Genomic DNA, 21,695 nt, shown 5'->3' on the forward strand with positions numbered 1-21,695 from the left:
ACATAACAAAGGCGGTTGTCTTTCGAGTGGAAACATATTCTTTTTTTTTTTTTTTGTGAGAAGAGTGTTGAAAAACACAAGTTTGGGCATAGATATAGGGACATGTGAAATAATCTTGGAAGTCGCCTTGTAAATGACTCGATCACTGGTCGTATAAATAACTATCGATTGCTTTTCGGATGTTATTTTTGTGACAGCCTTGAGTGACACCATGACCTTTGTTCGGTTGCTTCGACCTCGATCTTCTTCATCCTGGCTCGTTGTTTTCTTTCTGCGTTCGTTTAGCTGCGCGCATAATTTCATTACCACTGCTGACGTTTTTAAGCATTGTCCCTGCACGGCTAACCATGCTGTTGTCTTTTCAGGTAAAAACGTTGATTTTGTAGCTCGCTTCTGCGGTAATCTGACTGATACGAACTGCGGAGATGTGGTGGATTTGTTTGCAGCCCCTCTCCGGTTTATCTGAATCTCTGGCATTCTTTATCTTATCTGCGTGGGTGGTCTTGCATTTTGACGTTTGCTGACCTGTGCTCTCACTCTAAGGCTTCACATACTGCAACCGCTTCGTCAGACCTGTTTCCAATCCTGCTTCTTTGGTGGTGAAGGTTCAGATGTGCGTACCTGCCAAAGTAAAAATTCAAAGTGCTCAAATTGAGTTGATGCCCGATTCAAAATCGGAGAGGGACTCTGAATACAAATTTTAGTTGCTCTTTATCAATTAATCACAGCATTCTGATAACACAGGCCACTCTATTGGCTTGAAAAGACCGAGAAACAAAATACCGGTATAACTGCCACTGTCTATTTTCACTAGTAAAGTGCGATGAGATCAAATGCTTTGTTTGCAAATATGAGGCAAGACCACACCGCTAACCACTTCCATTCAGCAAACCCTGAATCCATAATGCATGCCATGTCATCTTCAGAAGTCTGAATCAAGTGGCGCGACATAATATTCGACAAACACCATCCGAGCCACAGCAATGCAAACAATTACAAGAATTAGATGGAGCAGTCCTCGGTGTCTCTTGAATTTCATACTGTGTAGAAGGTATAGTTCGAATTAAGTGCAAACAGAGACAGATGGAACTAAGGAAGGGAACAGAAGAAATCTTTCGTCTGTACCTATTTCTGCAGAATGTGCCTTTTTGCCACCGTTATGGCGCTCAGCTGCTGACTCGAAAGACACGGGTTCGATCTCAACTGCAGCGGTCGCATTTCGATGGAGACAAGATGCTAGAGGCCCATGTACTGCATGATGCCAATGCATATTAAAGAACCCCCGATGGTCGAAACTTTCCGGAGCCCTCCACTAAGGTGTCCTCAATAGCCTGAGTCACTTTGGAACGTTTGGAAGCCCTATAAACCATAAACCAAAATCTGCTTTTTTCACACGGCTGTTTTGAGCATGCGCCTCTTCTCCTCCAGCTCCTGTGGTTGAAAACAAATCGCCAGCTACTACTGCGCATGGGCAGGTTATGTCGGCTACAGGCGTAAGCGATAGGTGGTGGCAGCTGTCAAGCACACACTCGCCACTTGTAGGCACAGTACACACCTCGTGGAACTGGATTGCGCCTGCATCTCCCGCATGTGTTTGTTTTCAAACACTTTTCATCCACTCCTCAGAAGGCACCATATCTTTCGATAAAGGCAGATTCTAATTATGGATAACTCCAACTCGTCCAGTTTAGCATCCTCTTGCATGTTAATGCCTTACACCTTGAAACTGCTTGAAGCTGTTGTTTTTAGGGCTAAATGGTGAAAATGACCTGATGTATCACCATCTAAATTGTATTTATTTTTTTCTCGCAAGCTACAATCTTCTGACAAATTTGATTTGGAAACAGCCTGATAATTCATATCAATGCTTTCATAAGTGTAGATGTATTACTCGCAGATCAGTGTTCAGTAGTTTTTAATATAGGATGTATATGTCCTGCTTTGAAATTCCCCCACATATGTAGTCAGTCATTTAGGTGTGCAGTGTTCTATTGCTATGGGTAGTGGGTCGTTTTTTCTGGCATTAGGTTGCCTATCTGATAGTTGGGACTGGCGCAGTAGTTGAGAGGCATAGCCAGGGCCGGTAAGTGCTAGGTAACCACTCCTTGATTTAGCCAAGGTAGTAAGCAAGTGCAATGGTGGTCTAAGTTTCTCAATGCTTTACAAGTGCTTCACTAAACAATTTCTGTGGCGTTGCAATCAGCACAGCTGGCCTTTGTCAAGAAATTGTTTGTCTGTTTGTCTAGTGTTTCATGCATCGTCTGGTTCTCTCTCCTAGGTTGGTGGTGTCTTGCAGCAGAAGATTCTACTCTTTCGTGGCGCTGGTAGCAGCCGTGGTGTTTATGTACAAGACGTGGGTGGACAGCATCTGGCCAGAGATCCGCGTGCCACCTCCTGAAGGAGAGGACAATGAACTGTAAGTATCACTGCCCAAGTGCTTGTCCGGTTCCATGTTATGGTTCCTTTTATCTACCACTGAAGCGATACTATTAACTTTAGATTTATAGGCATGATATGTTTGGCTAGGTGGTGCGCAGGTTTTGAGGAGTGTGTTGAGCAAATTTAATTCAACTTTGCTACAGAATTAAACGCTTGGTCATCCCTCTGGCGACTTCAGTTACTCCAAAGATGGTTCTGTTTGGTAGTGTTAAACTATTCTGCTGCAGTGTTTAAACTTGTCAGTACAGAGTTTGCACTGGGGCTCTCTTCACAATGTTCAAATGAAACAAGTTGCTTTGTGCACCACTTGGATGTCTCAAAGCCACCCACTACAACGAATCTTATTCTTGCCTGTTCTCTTAAGAGGTGAAGCAAATCTGAATATGTTCGAGTGGCTGGCTGTGGCATATTTTGTACCAATAAAGCGGGATTCCTCTGCCTCAAACAATTTAGGTTTATTTTTCAGGGTCAGTGAATCTTGTGGTAGGATGCCAGATGTCTAGTATTCTTGCAGTTCTAGCTGCTGATGAAGGTTACCATCTAGTTGGTTTCCTTAGCCGACTGTTGGCCTGCCAATTCTGGACCAAAATTGCTGCCTATAGAATTCATGCTATTTTGCTGTACATATACGTGCATATCACTTATATGTAGAGCCCTTCGTTTTTGGGTAAAACCCGATTTTACTCTATTCTTGCACCTTGGAACACGTTTCTTAACAATCGGGTTGAATTCGATTTCTTTCCTAAAATGCGCCTTTTAGAGTACACACAAGGGCAAGGAAATGAGCTGCTTGTTAAGATAAACGTATTTATGAAAGGGCATAGAGAACATACATTTTCCTGAACAAAGCTGAAGACATGGCACGAAAAATTCTGTGCTCATTCCAGAGGAGTGTTCATTGAACTGGTGACCTTAAACTTCTTAACGCTTGTCATTCATGATGTGACTTAATTTGAGGCTATATTTGAAAAGTAACTTCTAGAAGCCTCACGCAAAACATAGGTATACTGACCAGGCATTTGTTCGACATCATGCATAAAGTGCTATCCACAGTAACGGCTTCCTGCTCCAGGGCTCTTGCCTGTTTAAAATGGCCTTTTGTGATGTTTTTTTTTTTCATGTTTATTGAGCAAAAAATAGGGCATTTTGTGCCGTGCACATAAGCAAAGCGCCATAAGAATCTATTTTGCTGCAAAAAAAAAAAAGACCCAGAAAAACCGAAACTGTGGAAATTCTTTCTGAATAACCCATTTGTGCGAGCTTGAACTAAAAAATATGTTGCTGGATTTTTTAATTCCAATTTCTGGAAAAAATAAAACCCAAAACGAAGTAACCCACTTATATGGAGCAGTATATATGGGGTTCAGTTCAGCTTGATGTGCTGCTTGGCTCTATTATTTAACACAGGGCATATTCCTTTCTTTTTGATGGACCTTTACAACTGCAATATTTCTTTTAAGGTGGACTCCCATACATCCACAAGTCTTTAGTGTCCCAGAGCTGAGCCGCTACATCACTGACTGGTCAGGGAGTGTTCGGAAGTGGATTGGGAACGTTGTCCTTTTGCGGAAGACAAATCCAGGACTGGTAAGGTGCACCTTGTTCGTCTTGCTTTGTTAACATATGTTGGAGCCATTTATGTGGTTTTTGGTGCCGTATACTTTTTAATGGGAAAGCGTTATGGCTCATCAGCAATGAAATCCGGTGTTGACGTTGACTGACCAGCAGCAGTAGTCCCAAAAATCCCAGGCGTCATTGTGGTATTAAAGAAAAATGAAACTCCTTCCGAAGGCGTTGGGGAATTGAACCAAGGTCTTTCAGATTGTGAGGCAAGCATGCAACCCATAAGCCTCAAAACCTCATTTCTTGGAACAAAGGTGAACCTTGTGTATATATATGCGTCGCCTTGCGAATGTATGCTAATGTGTAGATGTCATTAGAAAAGAAGATAATTTTTTTTAATAAATAAAAATCAAAAGGAAATGAAAGATTATGCTTTTGCATTAACAGCATGCAAGTAGTCCTATGTGCCCTCCGTAATTTTGAGCTTTCACTTGTGCAGTTGCATTTACTGATAGGGCAAAAAGGCATGCTGCCTTAGGCAGCCTAGTGAGGTGCCCTGGCTTCGACCAGACCGCCTGTTGTTTATATCACCTTGGCGTACACAATGGAGATGGGAAAAACTGTAGTGTTAATTGATATCAGAGACATCTCGGAGGTCCTGGAAAAGCTGCAGAATGCATGGGATTGTTTTGGGAGCTAAATGGTTCAAGTCGTGCACTTCTTCACATCTTTTCCTAGCTAAGGACATAAGTTTAGCTTCCCTTAACCTCCCTGCCTTTCGTTCTTCTGTTTCTCTCGCTCTCTCTTTCCCTCTTGCTTTCTTAAATTGTCTAAACCTACTTCAAGAAACTTTCCCTGCATGTTATATTCAAGTGAGTTTCCAGTGAGACTTGGGAATGCAAATGATGTGACGAAATGACGTAATGCACAGCACTTATAGAAATTCAAACGAACTAGAAACTGAAGCGAGAGCACTTGCTTGTTCACATTGGAAAATGAACAGCCCATTGGAAGAGAAGAACGGGTGCAGCACACACAGGTTTCCATGTGCTGGAGAGGCACATCAACTCTCAATCATCGACCAACTCAGCGGTTGGTGCTTGAAAGCTGTTTGAGTGGTTGAACTAAAGGATTGGTTTGCACAACCTCCCGTAAAACCACCTCAGGCTCCCTTGAACTAAAGGGACACAAGGCTTCTAAGAGAACTTCCTTTCAAGGGAAAGGAGATTGCTGTCACAAACCCGGCAAGACAGCTCTCTGCAGTTCCCTTCTGTGGCTGTTGGATGCTTGATACAGTTAAAACTCGATTTAACGAAGTTGAGGGGAGCCGTGAATTATTTCGTTAAATAGAGAACTTCGTTAAATTGAATGAGGCATTTCTTGGGCACATAATTCAGTACATTCGATTACAGTAAAACCTCGTTAAAACGTACCCGCTTAAACAGTACTTTCGTTTTAAAAGTAGTAAAGTCAAGTCCCCGACTGAGCACCCATTGAACATAATGCATTTTGCATCCGCATAAACCGTACCAGCTTATTGCGGTCGTATCGGTTAGCACGTACCATTTTCACTTTTCGTCGCACTCGCGCGTGACGAATTCACGCCGGTAGCACCGACCCAAAGGACGGTTCGGCTAGCGGCGCAACAATCTTCCCTAAATACCGCCGACGGGACGGCAAGCCACACAGCTAATGACAAATTGGCGCCAAAGTTGGTAATCATACAACTAGCGCAATCTTTGGGGGTCCGTATGGTCATCGTCATGACCCCCCGCGCTACTTTCGAGTGGGTAGCGCCAACACCACGACCGGCGCCGCTAGCGCGTATGAAAAGAAACAACAAAAATTCTTACTCGACAAGAAAGGCCCGAGGGGACTACAAATTTATTTTCCGCCAAAGAAGTCGGTGATCTTTGCCTGCGTGCGCTTTGTGAGCAACGGCCGCACCGATTTCTCGTAGGTCTGAAGTGCGTCCAGCGCGTCTTCCGTCCCCTCGTGTGCGCCGGCAAAATGTCGCAGCAGATCGAGAGCATCCATCACCTGACCTGGTGTCGGCACGGGAGCTTCGGCACCTGCAGGGTCGTCGGCAGCGTCTTCAGCAGTCACTCCCTCCACGCTTCCTACAAGCCGCAACATATCGGCATCAGTCAAAACTTCCGTTGTGACTGCGTTTGCGTCGGCGTTCACGTAGTCTGAGAAACTTATGCCTGTGGGCACTTCATCCACTGAGCTAAGGTGTTCCCAGGCATCTTCATCCTCGTGCACGGCGCTCGCGCAGTCCGGAGGGTTAGCGGCGCGCTTGCTCGCACACACCACGTCCGCGTTCACGATAGCAAGGCTAGACTGATGGAGGCCTAACAAGCTGAGCTTGACAAAGACGTGCGTTCAAAGGCACGGGGAAATCCGCACAAGAGCGAACACAGAGCACAACACACAAACACACACACAAAAAAAAACATGGATGGATGGATGGATACGGCTGAACCCTTTACATCGGGCGGTGGCTCAAGCCACCTAGCCATGTCTTGTGAAATTTTACTCCTGTCTTGCTTTTAGCCACCAATCAGATAACCTTTGCTTGGTTACTTCTAACCTCTTAAAATCCACTTTCCCTTCACTATCCCTAAACCCCAATGCCTTGGGTAAGTCAGCCCCGCTGCCTTCCACTGTAGGGTGAAGCCCTTTACAGAAAAGTATCAAGTGTTCAGCTGTTTCCTCCTCCTCTCCGCACGCAATGCACAAAGTGTCTATCTCCTGGTACCTGACTCTATACGTCTTAGTCCGCAAAACTCCAGTCCTGGCCTCAAACAACAAAGAACTTCCCCTACAATTATCATAGATATTTTCTTTGACAATTTCCTGTTTAAAGGTCCGGTATGTTTCCAGTGCCGATTTCGTCAGCATCCCTGTTTTCCACAAAGCTCTCTCTGTTCCTTTAACCTTTTTCTTAACCGATAATTGCTGATTTGCCCCCTTACTGCTGTCCAGATATTTGCTTGTCAATTTTCTAGTTCGCTTTCTCCATTTCGTGTCAACATTCTTTATATACAGGTATCTGAAAACTTTCCTAGCCCACCGCTTTTCCTCCATCCTTCTCAATCGTTCCTCAAATGCTATCTTACTGCTAGCCTCTCTGCTCTCGAAAGACGCCCATCCCATATCACCCTGTACCCCCTGATTTGGTGTATTGCCATGTGCTCCCAAAGCTAACCTCCCTACTCCCCGTTGCCTAATTTCCAGCCTTGCTTGAACATCTGGCCTCATACACAGGACCGCATTCCCGAAGGTTAGGCTAGGGACCATCACCCCTTTCCAGATCCCTCTTACCACCTCATACCTATTGTAATTCCACAGTGCCCTATTTTTCATGACAGCTGCATTCCTACTAGCTTTATTCATTACATATTTTTCATGCTCTGTCAGATACTCAACACTGTTATTTATCCACACCCCAAGATACTTGTACTCATTCATTACTTTTAGCACGAACTGCTGTATTCTATGCTCGCCGCCCTCTTCATTAAATATCATGACTGCAGATTTTTCCTTACTATACTTGAAGCCTAATCTATCTCCCTCTGTACTGCATATGTCTAACAACTTCTGCAGGTCTTCCTTGTTGTCAGCCATTATCACTATATCGTCCGCATATATTAGTCCCGGTAATGTCTGTTTAATCAATTCCCCTTGCTTGAAAAAAGATAGGTTGAAGCCTAGTCCGCTCCCCTCTAGCTTGGCCTCCAAACCTTGCAGGTACAACATGAACAACAAAGGGGACAGAGGACATCCTTGTCTAAGCCCCCGCTGTATCTCTACAGGCCCTGATACATTTTTTTCCCATTTTATGAGCACTCTGTTACCTCTATATATATCTTTTAAAAGATTAATTACTCCATTTTCCACATCCAATGTGCCCAATATGTCCCACAAATGCTCCTGAGTAACGTTGCCATAGGCTCCCCTAATATCCAGAAATGCTAGCAATAAGGGCCTATGTTCCTTTTCCGCAATTTCTATACACTGTGTCAATGAAAATAGATTGTCCTCCAACCTCCTTTGTTTCCGGAACCCATTCTGTAGTTCCCCTAAGACCCCCTCGTTCTCCACCCAAGCCTGCAGTCTATCCTTTATAATTTGCATCACCACCCTGTAAACCACAGATGTCACTGTTATGGGGCGATAGTTACGTCTGCTAACTGCACACGCGAACTGCAACAGCGCCATCTATGAAATGTGGCACGAAACTTTTTTACTGCTGGCGCCATCTCGTGAGCTCGACCCAAAATTAAAACTCGTTTTGCGCCGCGCAGTTTGAAAAAAGCGACGGGATGAAGATGCTCCGCGCTGTTACCGCTGACTCGCAATCAATAAATTTTGGGGTGCTGTCTACAAAATAGACCAAAAATTAACACTTTTTCACCTTTATTTCTCGAAAAAAGGTTCGTTAAATCGGGACAGATCACGGAATCGGTTTCGTTATTTCGGGTTAGTCAAAGCATTGAACCCTATGGGCGTCTGAAGGGGAATTAGGATACCTTCGTTAAATCGAGATTTTCGTTAAATCGGGTTTCGTTAAATCGAGTTTTGACTGTAGTTTAAAGGGCCTCAGAAAGGGGCTCTCAATAAAATTGCAGCATATCTGGGATGTTCAAAGGCACTCCTTCACAAATATCCTGCAGCAAGAATTTTTTAACGTGTTTTATAGAAGATGAGTTATATGCCGTCAAAATTTGAACTTCCACGTCTTCGCGCCTTTTCCTCTCCTCTCTCGTCAAAACGTCTGCGCTCCTCCGCCGCCCCCACCCACTCAGCCCCTCCCGTACCTCTGCCTGCTGCGGCCGTTGTAGCGTATGTCATCTGAAAGAATTTGCCGCGGTGAACTGATGATAATCCCCGACTGCTGACGTCACTTGCACGACCAGATGTCATATGCCAGGTTTCACTCGAAATCCTGGCACCGTGCATCGCCGTGAGGCGTGAAAGCGGGTATTTTTAAAAATGTATTGTGAATGTCTTGCTCGCTTTTGAGGTCTCGTACGCGGCATGGCCGCTCGGTGGCCTGCATAGTGCAAGCATATTAAAGCCAAGCTCACAGTTTTCTGTGGCCCTTTAAGCAGAGGTGACGAAGTTCAGAAATGAAAAAATATATTTACCTATAGCTTCCATCTGGACAGAGCAAAATTAATGGAGAGGCTTGTGATCAAATGCAGTATTGAGACACACTCCTAAATGCAGCAGTGGTGGCTTTTGTAGGCATTGGGCTGTTTGACCCGAAGGTAGTGACAAACTCGTGAACTGCCTTTTCTTCTGGTTGGTGTTTTTGTTTGCAAACCAGAGCAGTGAGTCTGGTGAAGCAAGGACAAGTAAGGTTAGACTGTTGATGCCATCGATTTATTCAGTGGAGGTTTCTAGTCTTGGCACCAGTCACTTTGCTCTTGCCAAAGCTGCTTAAATTAGTCGTCCATCATTCTGCAGGACCTCGTTCACTGCCACCCGTTTAGGGCCGAGATGCACACCCTGCATAAGAATCTTTGGTCACTAAAGAAATATATTTAAAAGAAACTTGTACATCACAGCCTAAACGGTGCATGCAAGTGAGTAGCTGGTATATAAGCACAGCTCCAAATGTGTAGGAACATCAGCAGAAATTGTAGAGATTGCTGTGATGTGAGCATTGCTAGAAAATATACTTTGAATGTTGCCTAATTAATAAAACAGTAGTTGGTTTTTATACAATTCACAGATTACCATTCACTAACAGTGCATGCTTTCTGTGAAGTAGGGTACTCCCCTGAAGGGAGATCAGTGGGATCGCTTTGCTAACAGCTGCATCAAACCCCCCTTGTGGAGGACTATCATGTAATGCAGGGCACTCCTGGCTATAGACTACCTTCAATGAAGGCAGTGTGATTAAGGCCCCTAGCTTCCCGTGATTCCGTGAGAAATCGCGGATTTTAGAATTTTGCGTGGAATTGTGCACTAGCTTTCACATTCTAATTTTTTTATGCCATTGCTGTATGGACACCAGCAGCAACAGCAGTATGACGGGAAAAATGGCTATTTTACCTTATTTATGTGAATATAACACGAGATGGAGGCTTTCGAACTGTAGTTGTTATAACGCAAACTCAAACCATTCACGCCAACCATAGGCCAAGGGTTGTCCAAAAAAACTTAGATGGCACACTAAGACACAGGAGCGGCAGATACATCGGCATTATTTACGAGGCAGTACTTCAGATGCGCGTGCCACAATAGAGGGAACCAAACACTCCAATACTTTAATGCACGCAGCCTCCCATGCAGCAGCACCACCATCACCGCTACACTCGGTGCTTCAAGCTACCCAGTCCTGCGTCTGTTTGCCCTTTATTGCTTTCCATATGCCACTCAACTCTTTCAGCGCTTTCTCTCTCTCAACAACCCACACCGACTTCTTTCCATATCCATAGCCACCTTCTACTTCACGCTGTGTGCTTTGCTTCAAGGTCATTAAAAAGCTGGCTTTCCCCGGCGGCTTTCAAAGCCCAATGGCGAAGGTTGCTGTCCCTACCTTGAAAAGTTTGGGGGGGGGGGGGGGGGGGGGGGAGTGGAATTTACACTATACTCATACCTTGGTTCAGAATATGCAGCGAAGAGTGTTTTGAAGCACTATTTGATGTCTCCTGCAGAATTTCGCAGATTATTTTTTCTCAGTACGCGGAGTCTAAAATTTTCCACCGCAGAAAATTAGGGGTCGTAAGTGTGATTTGGCCATGTGGTATAGATGTAAATTGTCAATAATGGCGCGGCCACTTTGGTCAGTGCATTGTCCAATACAAACTGCAAAATATAGAGAGTGGTGAACTTTGGTTGTAATGGTAGTTTTAAAAGTGCCCGAAAAAATTGCTTTTTGAATGCCACTGAATCTTCCCCACAGTGTTTTGTACAATGATCATACTGAATGCATAAATCGTCTCTGCTGTCTTGTATTGGTGGCCCCTCATTTTATCCTTCACTTACCCAAATAAGTGGAAGTCTGAAGGAGCCAGATCAGGGCTGTAAGGCGGGTGCAGAAGAACTTCCCTCCCTGTTCTGCCACTTTTCTCCTAGGTTAAGCAAGCACTGTGAGGGCATTGATTGTTGTGCTGCAAAATCATTTTTCTTTTAGGTCGCTTATTGTGCAGCGCGTGACGGAGCTTGTGCAGTGTTTCAGCATATCGAGCAGCATTTATTGTTTGCTCAAGGTAATCAACCGGAAGCACTCCTTCCGCATCCCAGAATACCATGGCCCTAACCTTGGCAGCTGACGGCACAATTTTTTTTTTCTTTGTGGCCAGGAAGTATGAGTGGTGCCAATCTGTGCTTTGCCATTTGGTTTCAGGCACAGTGCTGCAACCAGCTTTTATCACCTGAAGTTGCAAAATGACTGCTTTCCACTGAACTTTGTGATCCTCGGTCAGTAAGCGTTGTACACGGCGGGCACAAACTTTCCGGTAACCTAAGGTTTCATGCATCTCCTAGACTGCATTATGCCCTATTTCAAGCATACTCACTATTTCATACATTGTTACTCAGCTGTCTTCTTGATGAGTGCATCGGCAGCCTCCTTGTTGGCTTGCACCAAGGCTGTCTAAGGGCTGCCACTTTGAGGCTGATCATCATTGCTCGTCTGGCCTTCCTTAAAATGTCTGACCCATTGTCGCACACTGCGCAAGCTCCTGCATAAGTCGCCATATGCTTCATGAAGCCTCTCATGAATTTCCGCTGCTGAAAGTTCCTCCTTCATGACGAATTCTTGTCACTGCTCGTTGACAAAACAAGACATCATGGATTGCCATTTTGCTTAGCATACTGGTGGATAGATAACGCAACCTTTTGATGCCGAATGACATTTTTTTGAGTGCCCAAGAGATAGTGCCACATACCACTAAACACCCATTCCTGTGCACTTCTTAGACTTGAGTACAAAAAATTTTTATTACTTTCAGTCCTACCTATGCAAGTTTGACAAAGTTGTCTCTGAACATTCTAAATCAGTCTAGTTGTCCATGATGTCTGTTCAGCTGTGGCCATAGTGAGCTGCTCTGCTCGCGAAATGTTCCTGTAGCTTCAATTAATATAGCCTGCTTAACGTTGTTCGACCGCATATTAGGAGGCAGTTAGTGACTTCATATTCTTTTTTTACCTTCATTAATGTTTTTGTAGGATGACAGAAGGGATTTAGGATTTGCTGCGCTACCTCAGTGGCTTTAAGCTTGGCTGCTGATCCCAAGGTCACGGGATCGAAGTTGCATTTCGATGGAGGTGAAAACGCAGAAATGCCCATGTACTATGCAATGTCAGTCCACGTTAAAAAACACCAGGTGGTCTCAATACGAAACCCTCCACTGCAGTGTCCCTCATAGCCCCCCAGGCAATGAGCATGCTATTGCAGTGTCTGAGAGTGCGTGAAGTCTTGCATTGATGGAAATCAGTGTTTACTTGTGTGCTATCTCTGCTTTGGCTTTCTCCTGCAGTTCTGCATCCTGGCGTCATCGACTTTTGCTATGACGGCTGTACTTGGAAGGATGGTGTCTGGTGTTCTTATCCTTTATGGCTTGCGTAAGTTTGTTAGGGTCCCGATTCTGCATACTAAACTGTAAAAAAATAAAATTCATCTTGTAATTTTGGGGTATTTGTATGTTTCAGTGATGACTGTGACACTTGGTCCTGGCATTGTGCTGTATGTGATACCAGCCACATGGTATGAACAGGCCGACGCACTTATGAGAATAGCATCTGGGAAACCACCTAGGAGGAAGCCACGAAGTGAGTATAAGCAGTTTTGTCATGTAAGTAGTTGCACAAAACTTTCGTCTACTTGTCCCCAAGCTTCGATACCGGTAATTCTTGAGAAAGATGCCATATTTTTGCATGTGCAGTCAAGCCCACTTAGTGCATATGACTGTCACATGCCATTTGTTCGTTATACCGGATGTTTGCAGTGAGTGGGCTGGTCATAACATGTTTGTAGACTTTACTTTCTTGGTGTTCTGGCAGTGCTGTATCCGAAAGTTGTCATTGGCCTGACCAAGTTTTGACACGTTTTCTGGCATCGCGTTTAGGCCTAGTGGGTCGCACAGTGAAAGGCCGCTTTTAATTATAGGGCATATATCTGCTAGACATGAAATATGTACAGGGTCGGTCAAAAGTTCCCAGGCCATAGAGTCTGCTTTTCAGTGGCATATCCTGCCACATATGATAGTAATAAAAGTATCAAGATTCTCAGAGGTGAGAATGATTCTTCTCCTATCCTCTATAGAGATTTGGAGCTTCGGGTGTGTCGTAACTGCCCGACTGTAGCGCTCGAAAGCAGACCCTGTGGCCGGGGAACTTTTGACTGACCCTGTACCTGCACATGTGGTTATATATCTGTCTAAAACGTTTCGGTTTTGTAAGGATGCTGTCTTTGCTGAACGCCAACCAGGGTTTCGCAAAAGATACGGCTGACGTGCTGAATGCAGGACAGGAGCGACGGCGACCAGTTTTCACGCACAGGAAATGTTTCATACCATCCAAGCTTTAGTTTTTCATCCAGGCTTTAGCTTTCGTCCAAACATTAGTTTTAGCGCAAGCTTTTTTTGGGGGGGTCGAATAAAGTGCAGATACACTTGGCGATCTTAGCACAGACGCAGTACAAAAGAAAGCGCCTTGTTGAGAAGCCCGTATGCAGCGCTCGTATGCAAGGCACGGCTGCCTACCAGTTCTTAGCCGGGAGCTATACAAGCACACAGATTTGACTAAGTAGGCGCTCAAGATCTTTTAGCTCGTAACGGTTAATCGGGCTTCTAAGGAATCTCTGATCAATGCACACAGTGCAAGCGATAACTTGCCCGACTGATGAACGCGCCCCAGTGCAGGATGAGGTCATGCCTCTTTCCGTAGTTCTGTAAAACATAAGATGTTTTTCTAATTCTGCAAGCCCACAGTTAAGTTCACGGAAGCTAAGATGATCGCTCGATCCAGGTCACCACGCAAAAAACCAAAGTAGTACAGATGCTCATACAGGACGACGATGACAGCGGCGCACCCTGGCACACAAGTTCCTGACGCTTGCATGTTGGCTATAACCGAATCTCGTGTCCACGGTTATTCTGTCCAAATATAAATTTTGATGGTTGCAGCGTCATTGTTCATGCTAAGCAAGTGCTCACTACAGTTGGGGCTGTCGTGAGTGGGTTTGACTATATTATTTATGCCAAAATATTACTTGATAATTAGAGAGTTATAGCATATCGTTACCATGTTTACGCTGCCGTTTACCGTGTTACCGGACGTTGGACTTTCCGGTTAGCGCTGCGCACGCCAGAGGACGTTTTAGCATACTGTTTCTCCCGTAACAAATTACCGTAAGGTTAAAACGACTGTTGGTGATGGTAGATGCCCCAGTCTTTATTGCAAACAAAAATACAGATGCATTGAAGGCATTTCAATGAAGTGAGATGCTACATGCACTTTAATCATCCTTTTATCTGCATATAAAAGCAGAAAAGGCATATGAAGAGAAATGCGTACGACAGCTGTATCTTACCGATACTCACCTACTGGGCAGAAACATGGAGGCTAACGAAAAGAGTTCAGCTTAAGTTAAGGACAACACAGCGAGCCATGGAAAGGAGAATGATAGGTGTAACGTTAAGAGACCTGAAGCGGGCAGAGTGGGTGAGGGAACAAGCGTGTGTTAATGACATCCTAGTCGAAATAAAGAGGAAGAAATGGGCTTGGGCAGGGCATGTACTGTGAAGGCAAGATAACCACAGGTCCTTAAGGGTAACGGAGTGGATTCCAAGGGAAGGCAAGCATAGCAGAGGGCGGCAGAAGCTTAGGTGGGCGGATGAGGTTAAGAAATTTGCGGGGATACGATGGCCGCAGCTGGCAAAGGACAAGGTTAATTGGAGAGACATGGGAGAGGCCTTTGCACTGCAGTGGGTGTAGTCAGGCTGATGATGATGATGATGATGAAAGTCGTACCACTACACTTCAGCTAACAGCCGAATCAGCGGCTTTTCAAATGCACCCGTGAAGCTGGCCACCTTGCCTACCCTAGACAGTAAACAATTTTACTACGTAGAGCTTGCTCACTGCGTTGCGAACGCTGTAAAAAGCTCAACTACGACAGATTCTGTTTACCGCGACGCATCGTCGCTTCTTTAGATGTTTGGATGCAAACATAGTGGCGCCATCTAGTGACCGTACGTCAAAGTGCGTCAACTTGACTAGAGAAACTTTTTCTGCAATTGCTGATGAATATATTAAGGGAATTACGTATTTTTTATTTCAAGGAAAATAACTATGAAAATATTTGAAAATGTTCAATCGGGCAAAAAACTGAAGAGCTGCAGTTTAGTCGTTGCTATTTTGGCTATGTGCGCCGTCATGTTTGTTTACGAGCGAACTCTAACTCTCCGTAATTAATTAATTGGTTTTTGGGGAACGGAAATGACGCAGTATCTGTCTCATATATCATTGGACACCTGAACCGCGCCGTAAGAGAAGGGATAAAGGAGGGAGTGAAAGAAGAAAGGAAGAAAGAGGTGCCGTAGTGGAGGGCTCCGGAATAATTTCGACCACATGGGGATCTTTAACGTGCACTGACATCGCACAGCACACGGGCGCCTTAGCGTTTTTGCTCCATAAAAACGCAGCCGCCGCGGTCGGGTTTGAACCCGGGAACTCCGGATCAGTAATCGAGCGCCCTAACCACTGAGCCACCGCGGCGGGTAACGCTAAAAGAGATCCCGTAAAGTGCAAGCGGCCCCCCGGTAAGTGGCAGTGCATGCACAGATGTCGCTAGTCGGGCCCGGAAAACGGTAACATAAACACAGTAACGATATGCTGTATAACTCTTTATTGTGTTAGTGGTTAAATGGTTGTGCATGCTACGTTAGTTGCTCCACTGCTAATGGGTATTAGTGTGAATTTATGTGTGAACCTTGTAACTGTGAGCCTCCCTTCACTGAGTTTGAGAAGTTAGATTTGGGTTATGGCACTGAATGTAGAACTAAATGAATGCCTATAGAGCAGGGATTTGGTTACAGCAGACAAACAGGTAACACAAGTTCATAGTTAGAGCAGCGATATGCTGCTGCGATCTTTATTGCTTTGAAGGTTTCGGTGTGCAGAGTGCGAGGACGATGCGAATGGCATGAGTCTTTGTATGAACTCGGCAGCAAGTTTTTGCGGCTTATTTCATTGCTGGGCTTTCCCACACTCATTTAAGCAGTCTGGAAGGGACATGGGAGTGAATTCTTCACATGACTTCTCTTGTCTTAACATCCAAGTCTCGGCGCTGATAAAAACAGGTGAAGTAGTTGGGCAGCGACTTAGAGACATTGTTTTCATTTGGGCAACTTGACTTCACGTGACAAGGGCAGATAGCACTGCACTAGACATCAGCTGATTTTTGCTGAGAGAGACCATATGTATACAGTTAACTCTGCATATTTTGAATTGGTGTCTATGTTGAACAGTCAAAACATCCAATTCAATTCACAAATATAGCACTGTTGTGCATTTATATCAAACACAGGTTCAGGGTAACCTGCTATGTATGAAGTGGTGTGCTGCACCCCTACCAGTGGTGGTTGTCCTAGTCGTGCTCGTGTGACATATTTCATGCTTACAGCGAAGTCATGTGGTCTCTGAGAGGGGGAAGTGCAGCCATGCTGTTCACGCAGCAATGGACATCTGCTGGCAGTGCTAGCCATGCAAAGACTCTAAAACCACACAATGAGGGAAGCACGGAGTGTGACTGGGTATGAAAGGCATCTGAGGAGGAAGGGGAAAGTGTGTCTGAGTTGGTGCAGAGTGGCTTGTGACTAGAGCAATGTGGTGCATCTTCCTGCTTCATTTTTGGTGCTGCGTTTTATGACTGCCAGAGCTATAGGCTCAAAGAAAAGAACTTGGATCTAGCAACAAAGGCAGACATCACCTGCAGCCATTGGCACGAGGCGGCTCTTGACTGGCATGCTTGTCTGCAAGCTTCACTGCTGAAAACTTTTCAGAAGCCAAATGTACCTTCAATGTAATGTTAAATTGTTACAGTTCAAGTTCAATAGATCTAGAATCGACTGTATACATGTGCATACACAAGTGCACTTGCAAACATTTTCTCTATTTTTATCCAATGTTTAGCTCTGGCCATGAACTGAGGTTATCTGACCCTTGTCGCACTGGAGCATGGCAAGGATCAGCAGCAGAAGCTTTGGCTTGTGGCAGCATCTGCTGTTGCATGGGTTGTGATGGGCTGGATGCAATGTCTCATTTGTGGATGGCTGTCATGATGTTCTACTACCCAAAGCTTCTTGAATTCTTAAAAACGTCTTCAGTTCCATTTGACTTAGCGTTGAAATTCAATTCAGCCTCACCGGCTGATGTGCAGTTTAGGGGGCAGATCCAAAGTGGGGAAACCAGTGAAGCACAGTCTAATTAGGGGAACAAAACAATGAGTCGCTACGGTGGCTCAGTGGTTACGGTGCTCGGCTGCTGACCCAGAAGACACGGGTGCAACCACGGCTGCGGCGGTCCCATTTCGATGGAGTTTAAATGCTAGAGGCTTGTGTACTGTGCGGGGTCATTACACATTAAAGAACCCCAGGTGGTCAAAATTATCCAGAGCCCTTCACTACGGTGTCCTTCATTGCCCGAGTCGCTTTCGGACGTTAAACCTTGTAAACCAAACCAATAAAACAATGAAACTTTGTTAGTTTGTTATTGCATCAGCCTTTTCCTGCTTCCTAATGATGGCCTTCTTGCTGTATGTGACATCAGATTAACTCCATTGGTGCAAGAAGTATATTCATTTTTCATGTTGCAAGTTTCTCTGAAGAGAAAGTAGATATTTTCTTTTTTGTACAGAACAAGTATGATTCTGACGTGACTTGTGTTGCCTTAGCCTATTTCCTATGCACAAATGCACATCCAGAAGCATGTGGCTACCAAAGAGCAAGTTTCACTTACTAACTAGGCTGGCACGCACATCAACTGCTGTGCTACTAGTATAGCCTTTCATTTGCACTTGCTTTGAGTATAACTGTGTGTTAACCATTGCTAACCAGGATCACCAGCAGAGTCCAACAAGCTGTTGCAGTCGTGCAGCCTTCCCATACTAACAGAAACAGTGTGAATTGCTTTGCTAATGCGTGTTTCAGTGTTTTAACACTGGTGTGCTTTGTACAAACACTAAAAAGGTCCGTCCTCATTTAATTCAGGAGAAGTTGCGATCACTTCCAGACTAGCCTGCCTTCAGTCTTCCCATTTCTTACACACTTTAAAACTCCTGTGGCTCACACCACTGTTTCCTTTGCACACTTTTCATAGGTGATGGTGGCGGGGAGGGTTTTAACCCCACTAACAGTGATGAAGAGCCGGATGAGCTGGAGGAATTTCTGCCGAAGATGGATGAAAAACTTCTGGCGAAGCAGCTCAGCCTATCTCTGGAATCTGACACCAAGTCGAGCACGCACAGTGAAACATCGCTTCTGCCTCGGGAGCTTGCCGCTGCACCGCCTCTAGATTCCTTGGGTTGGTGTGCTATACTGTCTTCCTCCTTCAGCCCTCATGTGCTTGGGCAGACACAGGAAACCTTTGCTTGCAGCCATTGCATGCTAGTTGTATCAGAAGTTGCAGAGTTTATCGATTTTAAGTTGTAGACAGTGCCGTGGGTGACTAGAGAATAAGTATCGTACTTTCCGGTGTATAAGTTGCACCCTCCATCAGATGGCAGTTTTTCGAAAAATAAATTGCACATAAGTTGCACCAGTGTGTATGACGCACCTGTTCATGTGGTAAGTGCTATTGATAAGCATTGCAAAAGAGAACGCGATGAAAATACATGCTTGCAGCAGTTGCTGTGCGGAGACTGTTCCCGAGCTCTGGCTAACGTGCCTTCTTCCTGTGGGCGGCCTTTTCTGTTGGCTCCATCAACTGTAGCGCTCTTGTGGCTTTGTGCCAGTCTTGGATAATTTTTCGCACGCGTCAGACTGCCTCTCTGCTGCCTGGTTCCCAATCTCCAGCATATAGTCAGTGGCACACGACTTCAATTTTGCATCATAGCTACTTCGCCTCGCCGATGGTGTTGCATTGCGCAAGAAGACATGGTGCTAAAATTGGAAGTTGAGAATATGGCTGGACTGTGCTGTGGGCACTTCTTGCATCCATGGCATTCAATCTAGTTGTGCTAGATTGTGATCCTAGCCATATGATAACACATCTCTATCCTTTTCAAACATAGTTACAGGGCATGTCAATGATGGTGTGCGGTGGCACTTCAATTTTCGGTGTGCATAAGTTGCACTGTTGTATAACAGTTCTCAGACAAAGAATTAAGAACAAGGACTATTATACATTGGAAAATACAGTACACAAGACAAACATTGGCACACCCGTCAAGTGTTCTGTCTAGCATGCAGTTATATGGTGTTTATCCTGGGATTGAGGGCAGGCTTCATATGCTGCCCTCGTGTACTGTAAGCGTTGCTCAGCACATGTTAATTGACTGTAGTAGCGGAAGTTCTTGGTGGGCTAGATATATTTGACAAAATGCACCGCAGACATATGGCTGTGCAGTTGAGTGCCCTAGCTGTTGCAGAGTACTTTCTGATCAGAAGAAACTTCTGCTGAATGTGTCCGAGATTGAAGTCTGTTTTTAATGGTGGCTGCAGTATGCAACCCCTGTTCTATAATCTGTTTCTTGCAAAAGCCTATATGTCTTTATACAGTGGAATCAATGTAACTGGTGTTCTGATACAGAGGAATTCTTATAGGTTAGCCTTTCTTAATTGGAATTGGCTGCTAATTGAAATTTACACTCTGGGCCCAAACAGTCACGTGTATTTTAAAAGTAAATGTGCAGAGTAATTAATTCAAGCTTTTTAAGACACAAGTTGATGAGAATTAGGCTGCCAGTGGCTTTGACTGGCAAAAGTAATAACTTGTCTCTAGCTACTCTACTTGCCATGTGCTAGTGTTGGCAGTTTCGGTAAACCACTGCACACAACCACCAAACTCTGCAAAGCATTTGCAAAGCATTTGTCACCCAGATTACGCACTCGTCAGGTAAGCCAGGCCATTCTGTGAACAGGTGTGACCTCGAAAGAAGTGTAGGTACAGTAGAATCTCGATCATACAAATCTCAAGGGGGCACGAAAAATATTAACATCTGACATTTGTATCATTCAAAATGAACAAAAATTCGTATGCAGAATTTAAACTGAGCTGTTTTCAGCTGATGGGGTTTACTTACGGCCGCACGCCGCCACTCTCTGCTCGCGGCACAGTTCATGGCATCGGCAATTTGCAGCGTGCTGCTGCTCACCATTCGCGGAGTGCACCCCACGACTGCCGATTGCGGCATTGGCAGTGTATGGGTCGCGCACCGCCTCTCACTGCTCGCGGCACGCACTGCGCAACTGGTGATCCCGGTGTCAGCATTGTACGGGCAGCTAATATACTTGGTGCTCATGCATTCATATCATCTGGAATTCGCAGTGGCCAGGATCATATCATCGAGATTCTGCTGTAGGTGAAGTCCAGCTGTTAACTAGTGATGCATTTGTAAACAAGCAGCAGTGACAAATCTGCAACAAGGCATACAACAGTTGCAGCAATTGCAAAACATGGAGCATTAAGTGATGAATATTTCAATTTTTTATGATGTATTGCAGTCACCCAGAAACATGCCACACATGACAGCGGTGTGACAAAGAAAGCTGTTGAGAATGAGGAGAGCGTCACATTTGAACGTGGATGTTGTGATTGCACTTGGGTGGTTTCAGAACATAACCTATCTAGGACATCTCAATGTTTTGTCCTAAATGTAGCTGCTCTGACGATTATCAGAAGTGGTGGCAGCGTCTATGTAGTGGTGGGATCAGCTTTACAGACGGTCACCAATTGCTCTGCCTGAGTCATTTAAGGGGAGATGAGGGTCTTAAAAACGTGTTTTTTATTTATTAACATATCTTGCTGAAACTTAGCATGCTGGTATATCAGATTGCTGATTTTAAACATATATTTAGATTTTGTATTTCTCACCTGGAAGGAAATATGTGGGAAAATAACATCCAAATTAGGTCATTTTTATGGGCATTTATGGTAATTTTTCAGTTAAAAAACGAATTTTAAGAATATGTTGACGGTTCAAAAGGTGCATCGCACATCCTTTTTCTCTTAAGCATAATAAATTAACCCTAATTACTGCCACGTTTCTTTTTATTTCAGATGTCGTTACTTCCTTATGATTAACAAAATGAATTTATAGGCTTTTTCTTAGCTTTACGATGTGTAGCGGGCCTTTGCAAATGTCTGCGTATTGTTAAACTTTTTTTAGCTGAAGATATGTGGACTAATAAGAAATGGTTTAAAGACCCTCGTCCTCCCTTAATTGAATGAATGTGTCTCTAGCACTGTATATGGTCAGTGTCCTCTAAAAACCAGTATTTTTGCTGCTTTTTCCGCTAAGTCCTTGAACTCTCCGTGCACACGATGTGCGATCTATCCGACTGAACGTATTTTGCTGGTAGCCTATCTATATGTCGAAGGTCATAGCCATGTACAAACTAGGGGTAACCTTAAAATCTACATGCCCGTGCACGTTCCTGTTATTTTGTGCTTGCTTTTTAAAGATGATGAGACTTGCTTCGCTGAAGTTTCATGTTATCTCTTAATATCTA

At 44.6% G+C, this 21,695-nt stretch overlaps 1 protein-coding gene across 7 annotated transcripts in view; it reads left to right on the forward strand.

Annotated features, from left to right (window-relative positions):
* LOC144125512 (reticulophagy regulator 3-like) overlaps positions 1 to 21,695 on the forward strand; it is a 61,254-nt gene that overhangs the window by 28,451 nt on the left and 11,108 nt on the right. For 6 of the 7 annotated variants that reach the window (XM_077658975.1, XM_077658977.1, XM_077658976.1 and 3 more), the window contains 5 exons: positions 2,279 to 2,416; positions 3,900 to 4,026; positions 12,501 to 12,585; positions 12,673 to 12,792; positions 18,343 to 18,546. In XM_077658975.1, the coding sequence (XP_077515101.1) occupies positions 2,279 to 2,416; positions 3,900 to 4,026; positions 12,501 to 12,585; positions 12,673 to 12,792; positions 18,343 to 18,546 (674 nt within the window). The remainder of the gene's footprint in view (positions 1 to 2,278; positions 2,417 to 3,899; positions 4,027 to 12,500; positions 12,586 to 12,672; positions 12,793 to 18,342; positions 18,547 to 21,695) is intronic. The other variant, XM_077658978.1, reaches the window with a different exon arrangement.

The sequence above is a fragment of the Amblyomma americanum genome, chromosome 3 (assembly GCF_052857255.1).
Source record: "Amblyomma americanum isolate KBUSLIRL-KWMA chromosome 3, ASM5285725v1, whole genome shotgun sequence".
Lineage (NCBI taxonomy): Eukaryota > Metazoa > Arthropoda > Arachnida > Ixodida > Ixodidae > Amblyomma > Amblyomma americanum.